This window comes from Lithobates pipiens, unplaced genomic scaffold, assembly GCF_037356315.1.
Source record: "Lithobates pipiens isolate NorthernLeopardFrog02 unplaced genomic scaffold, aLitPip1_a1.2 Scaffold_16, whole genome shotgun sequence".
NCBI classification, from domain to species: domain Eukaryota; kingdom Metazoa; phylum Chordata; class Amphibia; order Anura; family Ranidae; genus Lithobates; species Lithobates pipiens.
The window spans coordinates 649159626-649179243 of record NW_027507748.1 but is presented as its reverse complement, the minus strand read 5'-3'; the positions used below and the strand labels follow the sequence as shown (position 1 = coordinate 649179243).

At 40.6% G+C, this 19618-nt stretch overlaps 1 protein-coding gene across 1 annotated transcript in view; it reads right to left on the bottom strand.

The window, feature by feature from the left end:
• The window catches only part of PDGFD (platelet derived growth factor D), a 383342-nt gene that overhangs the window by 183905 nt on the left and 179819 nt on the right, over window positions 1-19618 (bottom strand). Inside the window, exon 3 of the mRNA XM_077484355.1 lies at window positions 12385-12565. Coding sequence (XP_077340481.1) covers window positions 12385-12565 — 181 coding nt within the window. The remainder of the gene's footprint in view (window positions 1-12384; window positions 12566-19618) is intronic.

Below are 19618 nucleotides of genomic sequence, written 5' to 3'. Positions count from 1 at the left end.
CAGGGGAGGAAGATATGAGCATATGAATAGTAAAAACAACATCTAAGGTATCAATAAAGATAAACTAAACCGTATCATAAACTGTAACAAAAGAATAGCACCTGAGAACAGCAGAGGTTTCAGGCCATAGCGGACCTTGAGGACGCTGGGGATGAACCCCTAACCATAAAACTTTCGTCAAACAGTACCTGAGAGGTGTGGACGGTCCAGTAAGGAGAGTCCAAAAACAGTTCACCTGGAGTAGGTCGGTGGGGGCCAGGAAAGGCCTTCCGGGAGAGAAAAGAGAGTGTGCCGGGGGGGCACCGTCAAATGCTTTGCCCCTCAGCGGGCAGTGAGGCCATGTTGTGTTGGGCCGGAAGCCCTAAACCGCTTGGGGGAGTCTTTCCGTGGGCTCCGTTGATCCAAAGCTCGGTTGATTGGTTGGGCTTTGGGTGAGGGACTCAGATGCGAGCCCGAGCGGGAAGATTTCAAAAAGGATGCCGCCTCCTCAGGATCATGAAAAGAAAGTTGTTCCCCGGCGGGTGTTTTGATCCGCAGAATGGCTGGGAATGCCAGGGTGAACTGGAGTTGGCGTTGATGAAGTTCTGCGCAGATGTGCTGAAAAGCCTTACGCTTCTTAGAAACGTCCGCCGAGTAATCAGCAAAGAATAGGATTTTGACGCCATCAATCTGCACAGATCTGGATTGACGGTACTTTTGCAGTATGGTGGCCTTGTCGGAGTAGTTGAGGTATTTGGCGATTATCGGTCGCGGTGACTTGCGTTCCGAATTAAAGGCTCCCACTCGGTGAGCGCGTTCAACTGTGTAAGGGCCTCCCAGGCCCAAAGCCTCAGGAATACGGCGGGCACAGAAGTCAGACAGGGCAGATGAGGGAAGCGATTCGGGGAGTCCTACAAATCGCAGGTTGCTCCTCCTGGACCTATTTTCGAGGTCGAGTTTTTCCAGAATGAACTTGTTCGTTCTATCTTGGGCATGTTCAAAGGATTGCGTCTGGTAGAGTTCATCTTCAAGATTTGAAATACGGTGTTCTGCCTCATTTAGTCTGGAAGCATGTTCCCCTAGCTGGGCTTGAATCTTTTGCATGCCTGCGCTGACAGCCTTTTCTACTGATGTTGCAATCATAGGGGATAGAAGAGCAGCCACAGCTTGAGCCAGAACTTCAGTGTTGTGGTCCTGCAATGGCTGAGGTATGAGAGGTTGCTGCGCATGGAAAGATAGTGCAGGGCCAGAGATTTGCGGCGATGCCTGGGGTTGTAGAGGCAAGGAGTCCCTCTGGTTGGAGTGCGTGGCCGACTGATCGCCTACCTCCATAGCCGGGGCCGTCTCCGCTGGATAGGCCGCGCAGGCCGGTTCCGTGTAGGCCGAAGCCGGGGCCTCGATTTGCGGCGGGGCCGACTGCGCGGTTGCGGCCGCATAGGATCGCGGCCCGGTTTTTTCCACGAACCTGTCCATCGCGCGGTCGGATACGTGGGAATGGTCGCAGGGAGCTTTTTAGGCGAAAAACGTCGAGTTTATATGCCGTTTTGTAGGGCGGTCTGCGGGAGCTGTGAGGAGAAACAGCTACTCCATGCGGCGCCGGAACCGGAAGTCCCTAGCCCATCGTTTTAACTGTTTCCCAAAACGCTTACATTCAAAATATGTCATGAACTGTCACAGTTTCTTGTGCTCTCAATTGAACTGTCAAGTCACCAAATGGCTGATGTCATATATAATCGCATGTGCACCATGTTATCTGCAGATAAAGGGACTAAGATGGTATCTTATTTAGCTGTAAAGCAGAGGAAGGTTCCACTTTAACAAATGCTTAAGACATTTTTTTGTTACAGATAGGGATACAGATATTTGTAAATTCCACCAATTTTTTTTTTACTACAATTTTAAACAGTGGCACAATTATATTATATATTTATATTGTGCTGTGCAGAACTGTACACAGAAACATTCACATCATCCCTATTGTTCTTGTAGAGGTATTATGTATCCATTACTGTTGCATTGGTTTCATTGTGCCTGTAATAATATCTTGGTGCTGAGTGCTGACATCTAGTAGCAATTCAATGTAATCACAACTTGTTATTTCTATGTCTGTTAATGGCATAATCCAGTTTCCCTGCATGTTGGAGCTAGATATTTTACTCCTAGACCCCTCCCTTCTTCTTCATGGTCATCATTTAGCTACCAGCCATCATAGCAGGGATAAGGCTGGAAAGATTCTTCTACACTTCAAATGACCAGTGGACATCCCATGCACAGCACTATAAGAAGTAAAACTATGTTGGATTAAACTGCTGGGGCTTTTTGGAGAGTTGAGCTGTGTATAAGAGTGCTTAATCAGCAGGTATAAAAATTGTAAATATGGCACGATGGGTGCAGCCAGGTTGAAACAAACTAAAAACCTACGTTGAAGGAAAGTACAGTGTGGACCAAGTCCTCAGGATAAATCCTATGGCTTTAGAAACCACTGAAGAATGCAATCTAGCATGCTTAAATGGCAAACAGACAAAAAGAGCAAAGTATGCAGACTAAGTGTAGTGGGTGTGTAAACATTTATTAAAGGAAGGCAATTAGCAAATCACATAGAGTAAGATGAACTATGCTTATTATGGTTCTCAAAAAGGTTTCCCAGATGGGGAGGACACCAGGGAAACTGTCACAATGGATACACTGGACATGTTCTGGATGGTATCTGCCATAGGTAAGAGAAACAGCAAGGGTGAGCCAATCTAAGCGCAGCAAGGTGGAGAGATGGACACAGCACACAATAATTGGCATGCATTACAGTCATTGGTGCATCTGCAGCTGGGAGAAAAGAGGCATCCAGGATTCTAAGATGGAGCTGCTGCTGGAAGGAGAGGAGTTTGGTAGCTGGGGTAACCATGCAGCCTCAGAACAGGAAGAAGCACGTTTGGATCAATGGAACACAGGCAAGGACAGGAAGTGCCTAGCTTAAAAAAGAGGAATCGACTTTGAAACATGTTGCCCCCCCCCCAACATCACTTGCCGTTTCATCAATTCCAGTCCTCGCCTTTGCTCCATCGATCCACAGGTGCTGCTTCCAGTTTCATTGGTGTCCTCCCCAGCTGAAAACCTTTTCTGAGAACCATGATCAGCATAATTCCTCTTACTTTATGTGAGTTGCTAATTGTCTTCCTTTAATAAATCATCAAATTAGTATTGGAGCTGGGAGACTCCAATAACTGCACCACCGCCTTTATATATGACAAAACAATGTATATCCAGAGTGTAGTTTTAAGTTGCAAAAAAATCTATCAAAATCAAGTTTACAAGAAATATATAGAAATTTTATTACATAGATAATATAAAACAATTCATAAAATTCAGGCCATATCAACCCAATGGTCAATTTATTATAGTATGATTGCCTCTATATGTTTCAACACAAACGTGGTTTCTTCTGGAGCTTTTGTAGGACCTTGTTATTTAATATTTACCACTAAAACAGAAAAAAAAAAATCAGTTTGGCATTTTTAATTATCAAAAATACATCCATATAGGGACCCGATAGGGTAACGTGTAATTTTGCAGGTGCTACTATAGGGTAATTGCCCTCTCTCTGTTTTGGCACAGACATTTTCCATTAAACCTCTTGATGGGTCTAGGGCAGGGGTGCCCAAACTTTTTAAGAGCGAGGGCCACTTAAGCAACTTGGTAACCAGTCACGAGCCACAATGAGCGGAGTGGGCGGATGACAGGTCATGGCTACTCTATAGGCCCTTAGATCTGATCCACCCAGATGGAAGGGGGCGAACTCCCTTCTATTTTTTTTATCTGATTTTTAGGACCGGATTGGAGGCAGGCGAGAGTAAGTGGACAAAAGTCTGTTTACATCTGCCGCTCTGTAGAGGTGAATTGAGGGTCCGATTGGGTTGGGCTGATCGTGTGAAAAGGGCCTAAACTGCTTTCACACTGATGATTACCCACACCGCGGGTGCAGCATAGTGCACCTGTGTCTATCCTGTGGGTTAACTGAACTTTGCCATAGACTCTGCCTGTGGCAAAATCGGCTTATGGGCTCTGTTCTGCAGCCGTTTTCTTCTTCGACCACCAACTTCATTCACAACACCGATGCTGTGATATAACGGGTCGGCAACCTGCGATCTGAGCTTGCTAACCTGCCATTCCAGAGCAGGAGGTCTCGGGCTACATCAAAGGGCTCCGCGGGCCACATGTGGCCCCCAGGCCACTGGTTGGCCACCCCTGGTCTAGGGGATTAACTGGAACCAAGATCACTTTGAAAGGGTGAGAGTGTATCCATCAGATAATCTAAATGTTATGCCTATTATGTAAATGTACAAATAGGTACTCCTATTGGGTCCCTATATGGATGTATTGTTGATTATTAAAAATGCCAAACTGATTTTATTTTTTCTGTTATAGAGGTAAATATTAAATAACAAGGTCCTACAAAAGCTCCAGAAGAAGCCACGATTGTGGTGAAACGTGTAGCGGCAATCACACTTTTGTACCTTGACCATTGGTATTGATGAGGCCAGAATTATTAATTGTTTTATATTATGTATGTAATACAATTTCTATATATTTCTTGTGAATTTGATTTTGATTCATTTTTTTGCACCTTAAAACTCCAATTCTTTGCTCTCAGGGTATACATTGCTTTTTCCTTTAATAGATGTTTAATCAACCACTACACGTAGCCTGCGCACTTTGCTCTTTTTGTCCTAATAAGCAGGTGACCACACTGGCAGAATGAACCAAGGTCTAAAGAAGGAATGTCAATGCATAAAGCAGCACTTGAAACAGAACACCCACCACCATAGTCCATTACAAATGATTGACTCTAATACAGTCATAATGATTATCATCAGTTTGTGCAGGGCCCAATTTTACCACCAGTGTGTTTTTGTATTGTGGAAATAAGCCAAAGCAGGTCCACACAAACAAGAACATACCAGATTTATGTGCTGTCCCTTGTGGGATATTTTATCTCAGGACCTCAGGGCTGAAAGAAAATAGTGCATACACAATGGGTACAGTGTTGCATGACTGAGTAATTGTCATTCAAAATGTGAGAGCACCGAAAGCTGAAAATCGGTCTGGTTATTAAGGGTGTTTAAGTGCCCAGTGGTCAAGTGGTTAAAGGGTAGCCAGGAGGGAGCAGGAAGGGGTTAAATAGTGTTTTTTTTGTTTTTTTAATAGAGGTCTCTATATCAGACCAGAAAAGAGGCACAACTGGAAAGGCAGATACAGTTCCAAAATAGGAGAGTCCCTTTAAATGAGAATCTGAATTTTGCCTATTTGCAACCCCATTATCCATGGGTTTGAGTCAAGGCTATTTGGATCTCCTTTTAAACTGATCTTTTTATGTTTTTTGTATTGCCCTTTAAATGAGAAACATCTAGAAAACTATTGCTGTAAGCTCTTGATAACAAGAAAAGTGGGAAAAAGGAAGTAGTATAGAATCAGCGATAGCAGATATCACAGCTCTACTGAGTCATTTGAAACAAGCATCATTATGTCTTTATCGTTTTAAGGCCCTCAGGGTCTAAACAATAATATCTTCCTTTTTTCAGCAGCACTATGTGCTTTTGGAGCACGTGTTCTCAGTGCAAGGCAAAGGAATTGTGCAGAAGAAAATGTTTTGTAGTGTTGGAGAGCTTTAGGTCTCCCTTGGGAGTTAGGTTATGTGTTGAGGGGGACATAGTTTGCAGCTTCATACTTCAGGAGCCTTTTCTTTTTTGCTTTGATTTAGCCCTCTGTTGAAACCTACATTGCTGAGTTCCAGATGCTAAAAGCCAGTATACCCTCTGGCATCAGTCAAGATGCGACTGCAATTAAATAGCAGCACAATCATAAAAATACCTAATGGTCCACAGTTATGAATATAATCACGGTTCATAGAGATATAAAGGCTTATTCAGCAAGGCAGTGCAGGAAGAATAATGCTCAAAGTCCAGTAAACCATAGCACTTAGTAGTCACCTCATAACTAATCTGACCACAGCAAAATACAAATCTGACTGATGCTATAGGTTACTCATGAAAGTTGAAGCCGTTCCTCTGCAATCCTGAACTTCAGCTTGCAGGTAGTCGGGATCTGTTTCTCTCAAACGGTATTCAGTAAAGTGCTGGAGTCGCACACCATTTCCAATGGGTAACATCAACTTTATTGTTCAGCGCATGCACAGTTACAAACCCTCCACCCAGAATCCTCCCACTAATATGTTTCGTCCCCCTACTAGAACCTAATCATAGAGCCCTGAGGCAATAGGTTACTACAGTCTTCACATTGACCTTTTTTGTTTTGTACTGTTGTACTGATCATTTTTACTGCCTCTGATTAACAAAGAGTTTTGGATCACCGAGCACCGCACACGTATTCTCATAAATATCAGCTCTTTGGGAAAATGCCAGAGTGATCATACTATCGACTGTTTATATGGCCCTGTAAATAAGATTTATTTAATAAGGTTTAGTTCCATCAAAAATTCCATTCCTTTATAGGCATTATACACCCAGCTGAATCATAAAATTCCACATGACAATGACATTCAAAACATTGCTTATTTTTTCATTACACTGTGAAGTGCAAGGCACAGCGATCTACGATATAAATACAATTGTAACCAGCCTCTCATATCAAGATGATTGATAAATTGAGATGATGGCCAGATCTGCAAATCTACACAACCTAATTGAGTCTGAGAAAATACTTCATACTTGTATGCTTTTCAAAAGTTAATTTACCAATAAATAACTGAATCAGAAAATCGACAGCAGAAAATGGAACAATCTCGTATGACAATTTCAAACCCTTAGCATTAAACTCTTATTGATATAATGATGACTTGTGTTTTGTAACAGTTTCCAACCAGAACAATTTATGTGAATAATAAATCCCTTCTATCAATTGTTACTGTATTTTATCTTTGCTTTGTATTATACCTCCACAGAGAGCTCCAGGTAAACAATTCTTGCTCTAATAAAATAGGCCATGGGTTCTAAACCAATGATACTTGTATCCCAGGGGTTACTTCAAGGTGCAACTCCATAGTCATAACCAAGGTTTTGAAACAGCTCATATGTTTAATGGTCAGGTGTCCACTAAATTTTGGTCACATAATGTATTAAACTATACAGTTGTGTGAAAAAGTATTTGCCCCCTTCCTGATTTATTTATTTTTTTTTTGCATTTTTCTCACACTTAAATGATTCAGATCATCAAACAAATTGTCATATTACAGATAACCCGAGTAAATCCAAGATGCAGTTTTTACATTTTTATTTAATTTATTAAGGGAAAAAAGCTATTCAAACCTGCCTGGCCCTATGTGAAAAAATAATTGCCCCCTCCCATGCTGAATTATGAATGAACTGTGATTAACCACAATTTTTTGGAAAGCTGAGTTAAATTTCACTTGTCCCCACCCAGGCCTGATTACTGCCAGACCTGTTGAATCAAGAAATCACATAAATAGAAGCTGTGTGACGGAGTGAAGCATGCTAACAGATCACAAAAAGCCACACATCATGCCACAATCGAAAAAAATGAAAGAACAGATTAGAAACAAAGTAATTGACATGTATCGGTCTAGGAAGGGTTTCAAAGCCATTTCTAAGGCTTTGGAACTCCAGTAAACCATGGGGAGAGCCATTATCCACAAATGGAGATAATTGGAACAGTGGCAAAGCTTCCCAGGAGTGGCCGGAATTACTCCAACAGCATGACAACGACTCATCCAGGAGGTCATAAAACAACCCAGAACAACATCTAAAGAACTGCAGGCCTCACTTGCCTCAGATAAGATCAGTGTTCATGATTCAACAATAATATAGACTGGGCAAAAATGGCATCCATGGGAGAATTCCAAGGCCAAAGCCAATGCTGACCAAAAAGAACACAAAGGCTCATCTCACATTTACCAAAAAACATCTTGATTATCCCAAAGACTTTTAGGCAAATATTCTGTAGACTGATGAGACAAAAATTTAACTTTTTGGAAGGTGTGCATCCCATTACATCTGGCATAAAATGAATACAGCATTTAATAATATCATACCAAGAGTCAGACATGGTGGTGGTAGCGTGTTAGTCTGGGGCTGCTTTGCAGCTTCAGGACCTGGACAAATTACCATAACTGATGTAACCATGAATTCTGAGTTCTACCAGAAAATCCTAAAGGAGAATGTCCGGCCATCAGTTCATGACCTCAAGTTCAAGTATACTTGGGTTATGCAGCAGAACAACTATCCAAAACACAACAGCAAGTTCACCTCCACATGGTTCAAACAAAGCAAAATGTAGGTTCTGGAGTGGCCTAGTCAAAGCCCAGATTTAAATCCATTTGAGAAGCTGTATCATGACCTTACACAGGCCGTTCATGCTAGAAAACTGTCCAATGTGGCTGAATTAAAACAATTCTGCAAAGAAGAGTGGGCCAAAATTGCTCCACAGCAATGTGAAAGACTCATTGCCAGTTATCGCAAATGCTTGATTGCAGTTGTTCCTGCCAAGGGTGGCACAACCAGTTATTAGTTTTAGGGGGCAATTACTTTTTCATATAAAGCCAGGCAGGTTTGGACAGCTTTTTTGCCTTAATAAATTGAAACCATCATTTAAAAAATGCATTTTGTATTTACTCGGGTTATCTTTGTGTAATAATAAAATTTGTTTGATGATCTGAGTCATTTAAGTGTAACAAAAAAAAAAAAAAAATCAGAAAGGGGGAAAATTCTTTTTCCACACAACTGTATCTGAGATAAGGTGCAATGCACTTGGAGGTACTTGCAAATGTGGGCTTTTATAAAGGGGGACATTAAAAAGCAATAAAATAATGATATAGATTAATTCAGCATTTGTATGGCCCATTGTATGCTATATCAATCATCATTACAACTGTTTTTGGAGCCACAAGCATCTTGACATAGGGCTTTCTAGACTGAAAAGAATATAATATCCAAAGCTTCCCTAAATGTCCTTAATGTATAAACCAGCTTTTCTCAACCTTATTACAGAAGAAGAATGTAGTATGCATCCAAAGTCACTGGTTTATAGCAGATATACTGTATACTCTAATATTGGAGAACCATTCCAAAAAAAGTACTATTTTCTTGGTACAATTGCTGTGAACCCAAAATTAGTACCATGCCAGCAGAATTTGTGTACAAACAGGACAAATGCTGTGCCAAGGAACCAATCTACAGTACACAAATTTATCATGACTGAAAACAAAACAAAAAAGTTCATGCATTAAACTTGGTCCAGCTCGGTCCAAATGAACTATTTAAAGTTCACTAAAACATGGAGTTAGGCTTCAATATTTATTAGACTGGAAAAGGAAGATTTAGGCTCCTTTCACATGGAAGGCCCGCTCGGATCCACCTGTCCGTTTTTCAGGCGGATCCGAGCAGGCCATCCATTTACTCCTATGGAAAGAAATCAGACATATGGAGATACATTTGCCATCCATCTGGGCAGATCGGATGAGATCTGATGAAAATGGACATGTCTGTTTTTGTCCAATCCCTCCATAGGAATCAGCGGCACTCTGAAAGACTCCTCCCTGCTCAGTGAGAAGAGACGGACCTGTCATCTGCCGGCTCAGTGGAGAGCAACAGAGAGATCTCCTGCTGAGCTGGCGGACTCCACTGAGCGGATCCGCCTCGTGTGAATGAGGCCTTATTTCTATTATTTAAAATTTTAAACTAGACCATAATAAATGAAGAGCATGTGTACAAAACCACTACACATTTCCTTCAACCAATTTATGCTGTGTTGAATCTACAATTAATCAATCATTTAATGTTTAATGTTACATGTACGGTATGAGCACATTCTGTGTAAATCATGCCAGGACCTTTTTTCTCCGACTCCAACAATAATCCTCCTTAGGGGCCTGGTATGGATTTTGGAGGGACCCCCTACGCAATTGTTTTTAAAATTTTTGGTTTGGGGTTCCCCTTAATATTCATAATATTCATAATGGGGGGGGGGTATTCTGTTTTTTTCAATGAGCTTTATCTATATTGCCGAGACCCGACAACGAGCAGTTTTAAATTACTTTTTTTCCTTTAGAAATTAAATTTTGCTGTGGTACTGTTCTAAACATGGGAATACTGTGACACTTTACAGGCATACTATAGAATCAGGCATGCCCAGGCATGATATTTAAAGGAATATTTTATTTTTATTGTTTCACTTTAACCACTTTCAGACCGGACCAATTTGCTAGTCAAAGACCAGACCACTTTTTGCGATTCGGCACTGCGTCGCTTTAACTAACAATTGCGCGGTCGTGCGACGTGGCTCCCAAACAAAATTGACGTCCTTTTTTTCCCACAAATAGAGCTTTCTTTTGGTGGTATTTGATCACCCCTGCGGTTTTTATTTTTTGCGCTATAAACAAAAATAGAGCGACAATTTTGAAAAAAACGCATTATTTTTTACTTTTTGTTATAATAAATATCCCCCAAAAATATATAAAAAAACATTTTTTCCCTCAGTTTAGGCCGATACGTATTCTTCTACATATTTTTGGTAAAAAAAAATCGCAATAAGCGATTATTGATTGGTTTGCGCAAAAGTTATAGCGTTTACAAAATAGGGATAGTTTTATAGCATTTTTATTAATAATTTTTTATTATTTTTTTTTTTACTAGTAATGGCGGCGATCAGCGATTTTTATTGTGACTGCGACATTGTGGGGGACCCATCGGACATTTTTGACACATTTTTGGGACCATTGTCATTTATACAGTAATCACTGCTATATAAATGCAGTGATTCCTGTGTAAATGACACTGGCAGTGAAGGGGTTAACCAGTGGGTGGCAGTGTAGGGGTTAAGTGTTCCTAGGGGTGTGTTACTAACTGTGGGAGGGTTGGGCTTTCATTTAGTGAACACTGATCTCTGCTCCAATCACATGGAGCAGAGATCAGCATCACTAGTTGCTAGGCAGAATGGAGAAATGCTGTTTACAACGGCATTTCTTCATTTGGCCGCTCCGTGAGACGATCGCGGGTATGCCCGCGACGATCGAGTCCGCGGGTCCCGCGACCGGACTCACAAGGGGCCCCGACCAGCGCGGGAGCGAGCCGCCGGTGGAGCGCTCCTCGATGGCAGGGCGGCAAATTTAAAGGGACGTACATGTACGCCCATTTGCCTGCCCGTGCCATTCTGTCGCTGTACATCGTCGTGCGCTGGTCGGCAAGTGGTTAAGCATTATTAAAATCACCTCTCCCGGAAAAAAATTATTTTTTGCATTGATAAATGTCCGCTGGGGCAGGACCCGGGTCCCCAAAAACTTTTTATGAGAATAACTTACATATATGCCTTTAAAATGAGCACTTTTGATTTTTCATGTTCGTGTCCCCGGTGTTCGTGTTTTCGTCCAAATTCTTTGCCTGTTTGCAAGTTCTGGTGCAAACTGAACCGGGGGGGGGGGTGTTCAGCTCATCCTTAGTCCTGGTCACTAAATCCTAATGTTGAACAGCTTATACCACTCATAAGTGTCAAGGAGACAAATTTCATATCTCAGTAGATTTGTGTATAAATAAGTGATTCTCAGATCTAGTTTTGGCTGATGCCTATAATAAAAAAACCTAACATGTCATGAATGCTTGCATTTGATAGTAAGGTGCATAGAAGGGGGGGGGGGGGGTCAGTGACTTCCTTTGATGGGGTGACAACATTGACACTCTGCCATTGAAAGTAACATTAAACTCCTATGACTGGATTGCAGCAGTACATGTCAAGGTGGTGTACATCATTTCAGGGACATGATCAGCCCTCTTCTTCACTCCCTCAGTACACTCGTTCACTATTGGCAACAGGGATTATGGGAGGTGTAGTTGTACTGTTGGTTGCACATCATTGCATAGTGTCACCGGAAGAGCCTTGGGACATCAGCAGGGTTGCCAACCTTCCTTAGCATTTTTTACTGACAAAACATGGAAAATTTACTGGCAGAGCACATTTTTTACTGGCAACCTGAGAAATTACAGAACTCCTATTGAAAACTAACACAGTGAATATTTAAACAGTATAAACATGATATGGAAACAATGACAATACCTATAACAAAGTCATTTTCTTGATTTACACTTAAAAGTCAACACAACATGAAATGATCAGCCCCTGATATTTACTGGCAGTTGTAAAAAAATCAAAAAATGTACTGGCAGTTGGCAACCCTGGACATCAGCACTGTGTTCAAAGTAGGCACCAATATTCAAGTTTATGAAAGAAAAAGGATTTTTAAAGCATTTAATCATGACAGCTAGCCTTCTTTCAAAGGTGCCTAGCAATATCAACATTATGCTACAAAGGATTTAAAACTTTGTTAGCCAATAAATATCATGCTCCAACATTTCTGCTACCTGAGAAATGATGAATATAGTAACTTACCACAAGTGAATAGCAAACTTTGAAGCCAGGCTTAGCCACAAAATGGTCATCTGATTTAAATGTGATCTTTATTCGATTCTTTTTAGATGTCAGTCTCGGAGGAGCCTCTTTATTTCCACACCACCGGCCTCGTATAATGGAGCTTGTTTCCGAAGACTCTTCCACCTCCACAAAGTCATACCTGAAAATCAATCAAAGAGATTAAATATCCAGCAATCTGCTAAATTACTCTATTATATGTTTAGGGTTTCTGTAATGATACATTGCTTTGAACTTGTAATGATACTAGTTTTTAAGCGTTTAGGAAGGAGTTTGAATTTCTGCAATGTTTTCAGCTTCTCTATTTGTCCTGGTGATCACTGTCTTGTGAGAGAGAATCTTAAATTTTGAGTTGTCACTGGATCAGAAATAGAGGGGACAACTTGCAGCGTGGACATTTGTTACTCAGACAACTGTCAATGAGATGCTATCACATCTTTAGTAGAAATTTCGACTTATTTCCTATCATCTCAAGACAGGAATAAAGGAAAGTCTCCCCAGTAGGATACATAGAGCATAAAAGAAAACAAAAACTTGTAACAGCTTTTAGCCATTTTCTATCCAAAACGAAAAATAATCTTTTGGCTTTAGACACATCCTGAAATGGGTTGGTGTATTTAACAGGGCCTCAAAAAAAGTGAGCTAAACCAATCTTGATCTGACTTGTTCCCTGGAATGCCAGTCAATGGAAGCCATGGAAATATGGGGTGTGGAGGTAATATGAGATACTGCCAAAGGAAGGGTAATGGTTCTTAAACCAGAACTCCAGGCAAATAATAAATACCTTTTGATTTAATAGTTTGGAAATCATAAAAAGTAAAAAAAATAAAATCCAGCTTGCATGGGTGTAGATGGAGTGGTAAAACTCTATTGCTCTTCACAGTGCTTGTCACAATAACACTTAAACAGAAAGGGGGCATAGTGATAACCTCATTAATGCTCTGCAGCTCCTTCATTATCCAATCAGTGAGCTGAGGGAGAAGCAGTAACCAAAGTACAAACCTCAAAATACCAACAAATCTGTTTTCTTCGCTCCTCCCAAGATCTCTCTAGCTCCATTGTCACCTGCTTCCATGTTCGCCTTCAGGACTCCTCCAAAACTTCTCCAGTTCTTTTCCAACTATCTCCTACTCTATCCACCTTTAGGCGATCCCTGTAAACTCATCTTTTTAGAGAACCCTATCCTGCCTCCACCTAACAACTGAGCTTTTAGTTTCTTCATCAGATCGCCCCCCCTCACAGTAATTATCTTTTGTATCACTTGACCCCCTCTTTTAGATTGTAAACAAGCAGGGCCCTCTGATCCTTCTTGTATTGAATTGCATTGTAACTGTAATGTTTGTCTTTATTTTTTAAAGTGCTGTGCAAACTGTTTGCACTATATAAATCCTGAATAATTATACTGTATCAAAGTATCAGCAGTAATTTTCTCCAGTATTCACCTGCCACATAGCTGAGTAGTATTACAATGTTTTTAGAGGATAAAGTATCAGATCAGTAGGGCAAAAGTTCTCTATTCTTGAACAGCCAATTACAGCCCTTGCCTTTCATAGAACCTACTCCCAGCCATAGCTGAGGACCAAAGTGAATGTGAGGCAATGGCTGCAGGAGAGAGGGGGCTTACACCAAGGAGAAGTAGGGTTTATATTTTGGGGCTCAGATCAGGCTAACAGTTAGATTTAGGGTTTAGGTTGAGGGGAAGGGTTCAGTTAAATTTAGGATTAGGCGCTTGCTCTGTTATTTTTATTTTCTGAGAGAAATACTTTATTTTATGGGTGTGACAATTATTTTTTTCAGTTCTATTTTGGTTACCATGCTCAGATACAGGCTCAGAACACTTTAATTCCATTTCCCACAACTCCAAGAGAAGATAAGTCCCTTAGCTTCCCTTTCTCTGAAGCTCAGGGAGGCCACACCTGATGAGGGAGAGGTAGCCAGAACAAGTGTGTAGGCAGCCACACAGGAGCCTAATAGCATGCAGCATCTCTGGAAGATCCCAATACTGTGGGGAGCAACTCCCTGTACTCCAGTTCCAATGGCCCTTTGTTTTTGAGCCGTGTATACCTTCAGCTTGGCATGTGATACCAGAGCTACCATTGACCTCAAGCAGGGGGACACTGTCTACAGCTATTTCTGCATTTTACATTTCATACTCCTGACTACTGCACTCTAAGTAAATTACTCCTAAAATCTTAAAGTGTAAGTTCAGCTTTTCACAAAAAAAGAAAAAGTAAACTAACACCCTACACTCTCAACAACCGTCCCTGCTGCACTTACTTTTGTGAGTGATAAGCTGTACACACAGCTGGTGTAATGGTCTACGTATATGAAATGTTCTTTCCTACTTCTTTCTATGGGGCTACTGGTACAGCTACTGAAGCCCTACAGAAAGAAGGGGAAAAAAGCGGGGGTTTCAAATCCCCAGTCCACTATACCGGCTGCATGGGCACTGATTCTAATCACCCATGAAGGTAAGTGCAGCAAGTCTTGGGGGGGGGGGGGGGGTTGTAGGGTGTTTCTTCTGAAAGGGTGAACTACCCCTTTAGGCCTCATGTACACTGCTGCTGCAGGTAAACTGACGTTTAGGAACAGTTGGGCATTTTTTTCAACCGCTCATGAACTCTCCTCTATGTTATCTTATCAGTACATGTACACAGGGTCATTTATAGTCGTTTCTAGGCAGTTGAGTTTAGAGGCTTTTTTTTGGAAACCAAAAAAATTAGTTCAGACGCTGAGCTTACAGGCATTTCAAGCGGCAAACGTGGCTAAACGTGTTAACTCACGTTTAGACGCTTTTCATTTACAAGCATTTTTTTATTTTTGCTATTTTGAAAAAAACAAAAAACATTTTTTTTTAAATGCTTCTAAATGCAAATGCAGCAAAACGCGGCATGTAAACGCGGCAAAACTGACATTTTCATTTAGTTACTATCTGTTAAGTGAAATAGTTCAGAAGAGGTTGTAAAAATGCCCTGTGTACATTAAGCCTTAGGGTAGGCCTTGTGTAGGCAAGCAGATGTAATGGAACAGTTTATATTTTATTAAAAATTAGCAAGCCAAGGTTTTTCTGTGTCTGTTAAACTCTTGCTTTTGGCTCCGTCATTAAAGCATATTTTGTAGGTAAAAGGACTGTGGCATATGTGTGCTGTGTAGACTGTGTAGGGGAAGTAGGCTCAGGTTTTATTTAACTATGTCTCCTTAACCCTTTCGATGACAGAGCGTTTTTTGGGGGGAGTTTTTTTGCACAGGTTAAAAAAAAGGCCTTAATATTACATAAAATATCCAAACATTATATATTTTCTAAAAGCAGACTAAATTAAAATAGTGGTAGTTGCTATTTTTTAGAATTGATTAGAATAAGATGTTTTTGTTATTTCTCAGTGTAACGCCATGGCTTGATATTCACTTATTATTGTGTATCTAAACTTCAATTAAAATGATTGGAAAATAAAATAGTGGTAGTTGCTATCTTTTTATGTCACACGATATTAGTGCAATGGTTTATGAAAAAATACAATGGTTTATGTAAAAAATATAAAAAGGGTAACGTTAGGGCACACAAGCACAATAAATTACCAAATTTTTGGTAAGTCTAAATGATGAGGCTGTATACTATAGATACCCAATATGTTAAACCTTAATATGAAATGGCATCAAACTTCAGGAACCTATATTTTCCATAGGCAACACTACAAAAGCCCCTACAAGGAATCATTCCTTGCATGCGTGGTGATATGTAATGTGTGTTGTGTATTAGAAGTTTTTGTGGGTAGATGCTCCAGACATGTGCATTTACATTCATATGTTTGTCTGTATTTGGGGGTGGGGGAGCTCAAAATGTAAGTTTTAAGTTTGTGGGTGGAACTATAACTTTTTACAAAATTTTTAACTTAAAACCTAACTCCATTTTTGTTGAGAAAAAAACATTCCCCTCTGGGTGATCTATGTGCATTGCAAGGATTATAACATCCTTTGTTGCAGATTCCTATCTTTTGTTACCCTGAAGAAATTGCTGTTTGTGCCGAGTGGGTCTAATGGGAGTGGTTTCATAAGTATCAGTCAGCTGTGGCAGCTGCAGAGCACTAATTAGGAAAGCTGTGGGGTCTGCAACTCTTTAGCCATGATTTCCTATTGGGAGTATCTCACCAAAAATTACATTTTTGTTGCAGGAGATGCCTGAAATCTAACTTGTATCTTAGGCAGACTTCTAGGAAAATTGATGAGCCAATCACACAAGCAGAAAGTGATGTTTCTGGGAAGTGGTAAGTACACACTTCATGTACAGAACACCAGGTAACCATATTGCATTGCATTTTCAGAAAATTACATTGGCTGCAGATTGAAAAGCAAAAGTCATTTTTAATAACATTCAATTACAATATGACTTGTGTCACAATTGTATACGCTATATTATTTTTTATTTGCTATTTTTTTTTTTTTTTGAGTTACCCTTTCACTTTGTTTAAACACATAGGGGACAAAACGTCCCCTATGTAATGATTTTTTGTTGACAGGTTCTCTTTAATGAGACACCAAGGGTCCTTAGGACCCTTGATTTATCCCCTGTCCTGCCATGAAGCTAATGCAATGCAGATCACATTCCATTAGCTTCTTCCAGAGACATATTGGCTGAGGAAATTGACACAGGTACCCGGAAGTGACATTTACATGTTGCTTCCAGATCAGTAGGAGCAAGGGGAGGAGTGAATGGATGTTAACTGGGATTCTTGCTCTCTACCCTGGTGGCACCTGCCTTACCGATCCCGGGTACATTGATGGGCACTGCTTTATTTCTTCAAACCATTTTTTGTGGGGGGTGTAAAAAAAATGATCACACAGATCATGGTAGCTATGTCACTGCAAATAGCTGTTGGTATTACATTACATTATTGTTTTACAAAAGTAGTAATTCTCAGCTTGACCTTCCGTTATTACAGTCTTACAGAAGCTATACTATGCAGTCCTGTTACCCTTATTGAGTTACAGAGACATTGCTCTGAAGAGTCCATGTTGGTGAGGCTTTCAAAATCAATAATGCAACAATTCTGCATGCTTGTATGCATGCTTTATTCCAGCTGAACCTGTTTTTATTGGGTGCTTGCTCTTTGCCATCTTAAACATGTGTGCCATTATTGCTTCTAACTTGCCGATTTCCAATGACCACCATGATTGTTTATTTATAAAACATTTGCAGAGTTATTCATCCTGTGAAACTGTATGCACTTCAAGTTTGTGCAAATGGAGGAAAAAATAAATGTTATCAGGGTATTTGACCACCCCCTATTCCCCACTGGCAGTGGCATCTGCGGTGGTTCCCGGGCACTCCTATTTCTCTAGGGAGCCCTGGACTGCAATAAACAGCTCCCAGGAAGTGGGCAGGAAGTGGCTGCAAACATCCATTCCCGATTCCCCTGCAAATGATGAACTTGGAAGTGACACACCTCCGTGTTCACAGCTGTCATTTCTTGGCCAAGGATGTAGCTAGTCAAGCACAATCTATGTTTAACTGCATTGGAAGGCAGGAGAGACATTGGGGCCCCCCAGTGTCTTCAAAAAGAGGACCTCTACCTACCCAACATTGTCATCGTTGTCCTCCTTGGGATAGCAGTAAAAGGTAAATATAAAAACCCCTAGCACCCCTGTCACCCCTGTAATACTCCAATTCAAAGACACAGCATAGGATGAACACGTATATGTGAGCACCACACAAGTGAGGTATCGCCATAGGCATGCACGGGGGGTGTGCCAGGTGTGTCTGGGTACATCCTAATCACTCTATGTGGTGCTGATTCCCCCTACTTCCCCCCTACCATCACAGTGCTGCTGGCTTCCCTTCTCTCCCCACAACTGCTGTGGGGGATGTTTCAGGAAGGAGAGCGGGGGGAGGGGTTAATCAATATTTAATTTACCAGCCCCTTCCTTTTCTAAATGAACACAGTAAGCACACTCACAAACTGTGTTTACTATGCTTCAGTTTGTGAATAACAGGAAGCTCCAATTCCTTCACTGCCCCATGTAGCTGAGGCTGCAGAGAAAGGCATATGGGGGTTATTTAATAAAGGCAACTCCACTTTGCACTACAAGTGCACTTGAAATTGCACTGAAAGTGCACTTGGAAGTGCAGTCGCTGTAGATCTGAGGGGGACATGCAAGGAAAATAAAAAACAGCATTTTAGCTTGCACACGATTGGATGATAAAATCAGCAGAGCTTCCCCTCATTTCAGATCTACCCCTCAGATTTACAGCGACTGCACTTCCAAGTGCACTTGTAGTACAAAGTGGATTTGCCTTTTGTAAATAACCCCCTCTGTGTTTGAGCTTTTGGGTGCACATCCTAATGCAACAGGTTGTGCACACCTCTGGTTATCACCACAAAGGTAAGAGCAACGATTCTATTGCCATATTTCACAGTTGTCTACAAACTGTAAACCTGTAAAGGCTTTTAAAGCATCTTCTATGAAGAATTCTGGGTATCACATTTTTTGAGTTCACAGGCATACACAATTTTATAACTTGAGTGTTTAGTATTTACTTGACCCATCTTTTATATTTTACCCAACAAAAAAAATCAGTAAAGCATTGCGTGTTTACACTTAAGTTTAATTTTAGTGTTTTTTTGAGTAGAAACTTGTATCTACCACCATTTTATTTTCCAGGATCTCTGCTTTCAGAAAATATACATTTGCTTAAGGGTTTAACCATTTCAATACAGGGCACTTTCGCCCCCTTCTTCCCAGCCCAATTTTCAGCTTTCATCGCTCTAGCACTTTCAGTGACAATTGCGCGGTCATGCTACACTGTACCCAAATGAAATTTTTATCATTTTGTTCGCACAAATAGAGCTTTATTTTGGTGTTATTTATTCACGACTCTGTTTTTTATTTTTTGCGATATAAGCGCAAAAAAAGTGGAAATTTGGAAAAAAAACTATATTTTCTTTTTTCTATTTTAAAAGAAATCCAATAAAATCAAATGTTGTCATAAATTTAAGCCAAAATGTATTCTGCTACATGTTTTTGGTAAACAAAAATTCCGTTAAGTGTATAATAATTGGTTTGTGTGATCACGGACATATGTACGCAAATGATCATGTACATATGTGTGCAGGTGATCACGTACATATGTGTGCAGATAATTATTGGGACATGTGATTTTAGTGGGCATATGTGGGGGACATGTTTTTTTTATTAGTGT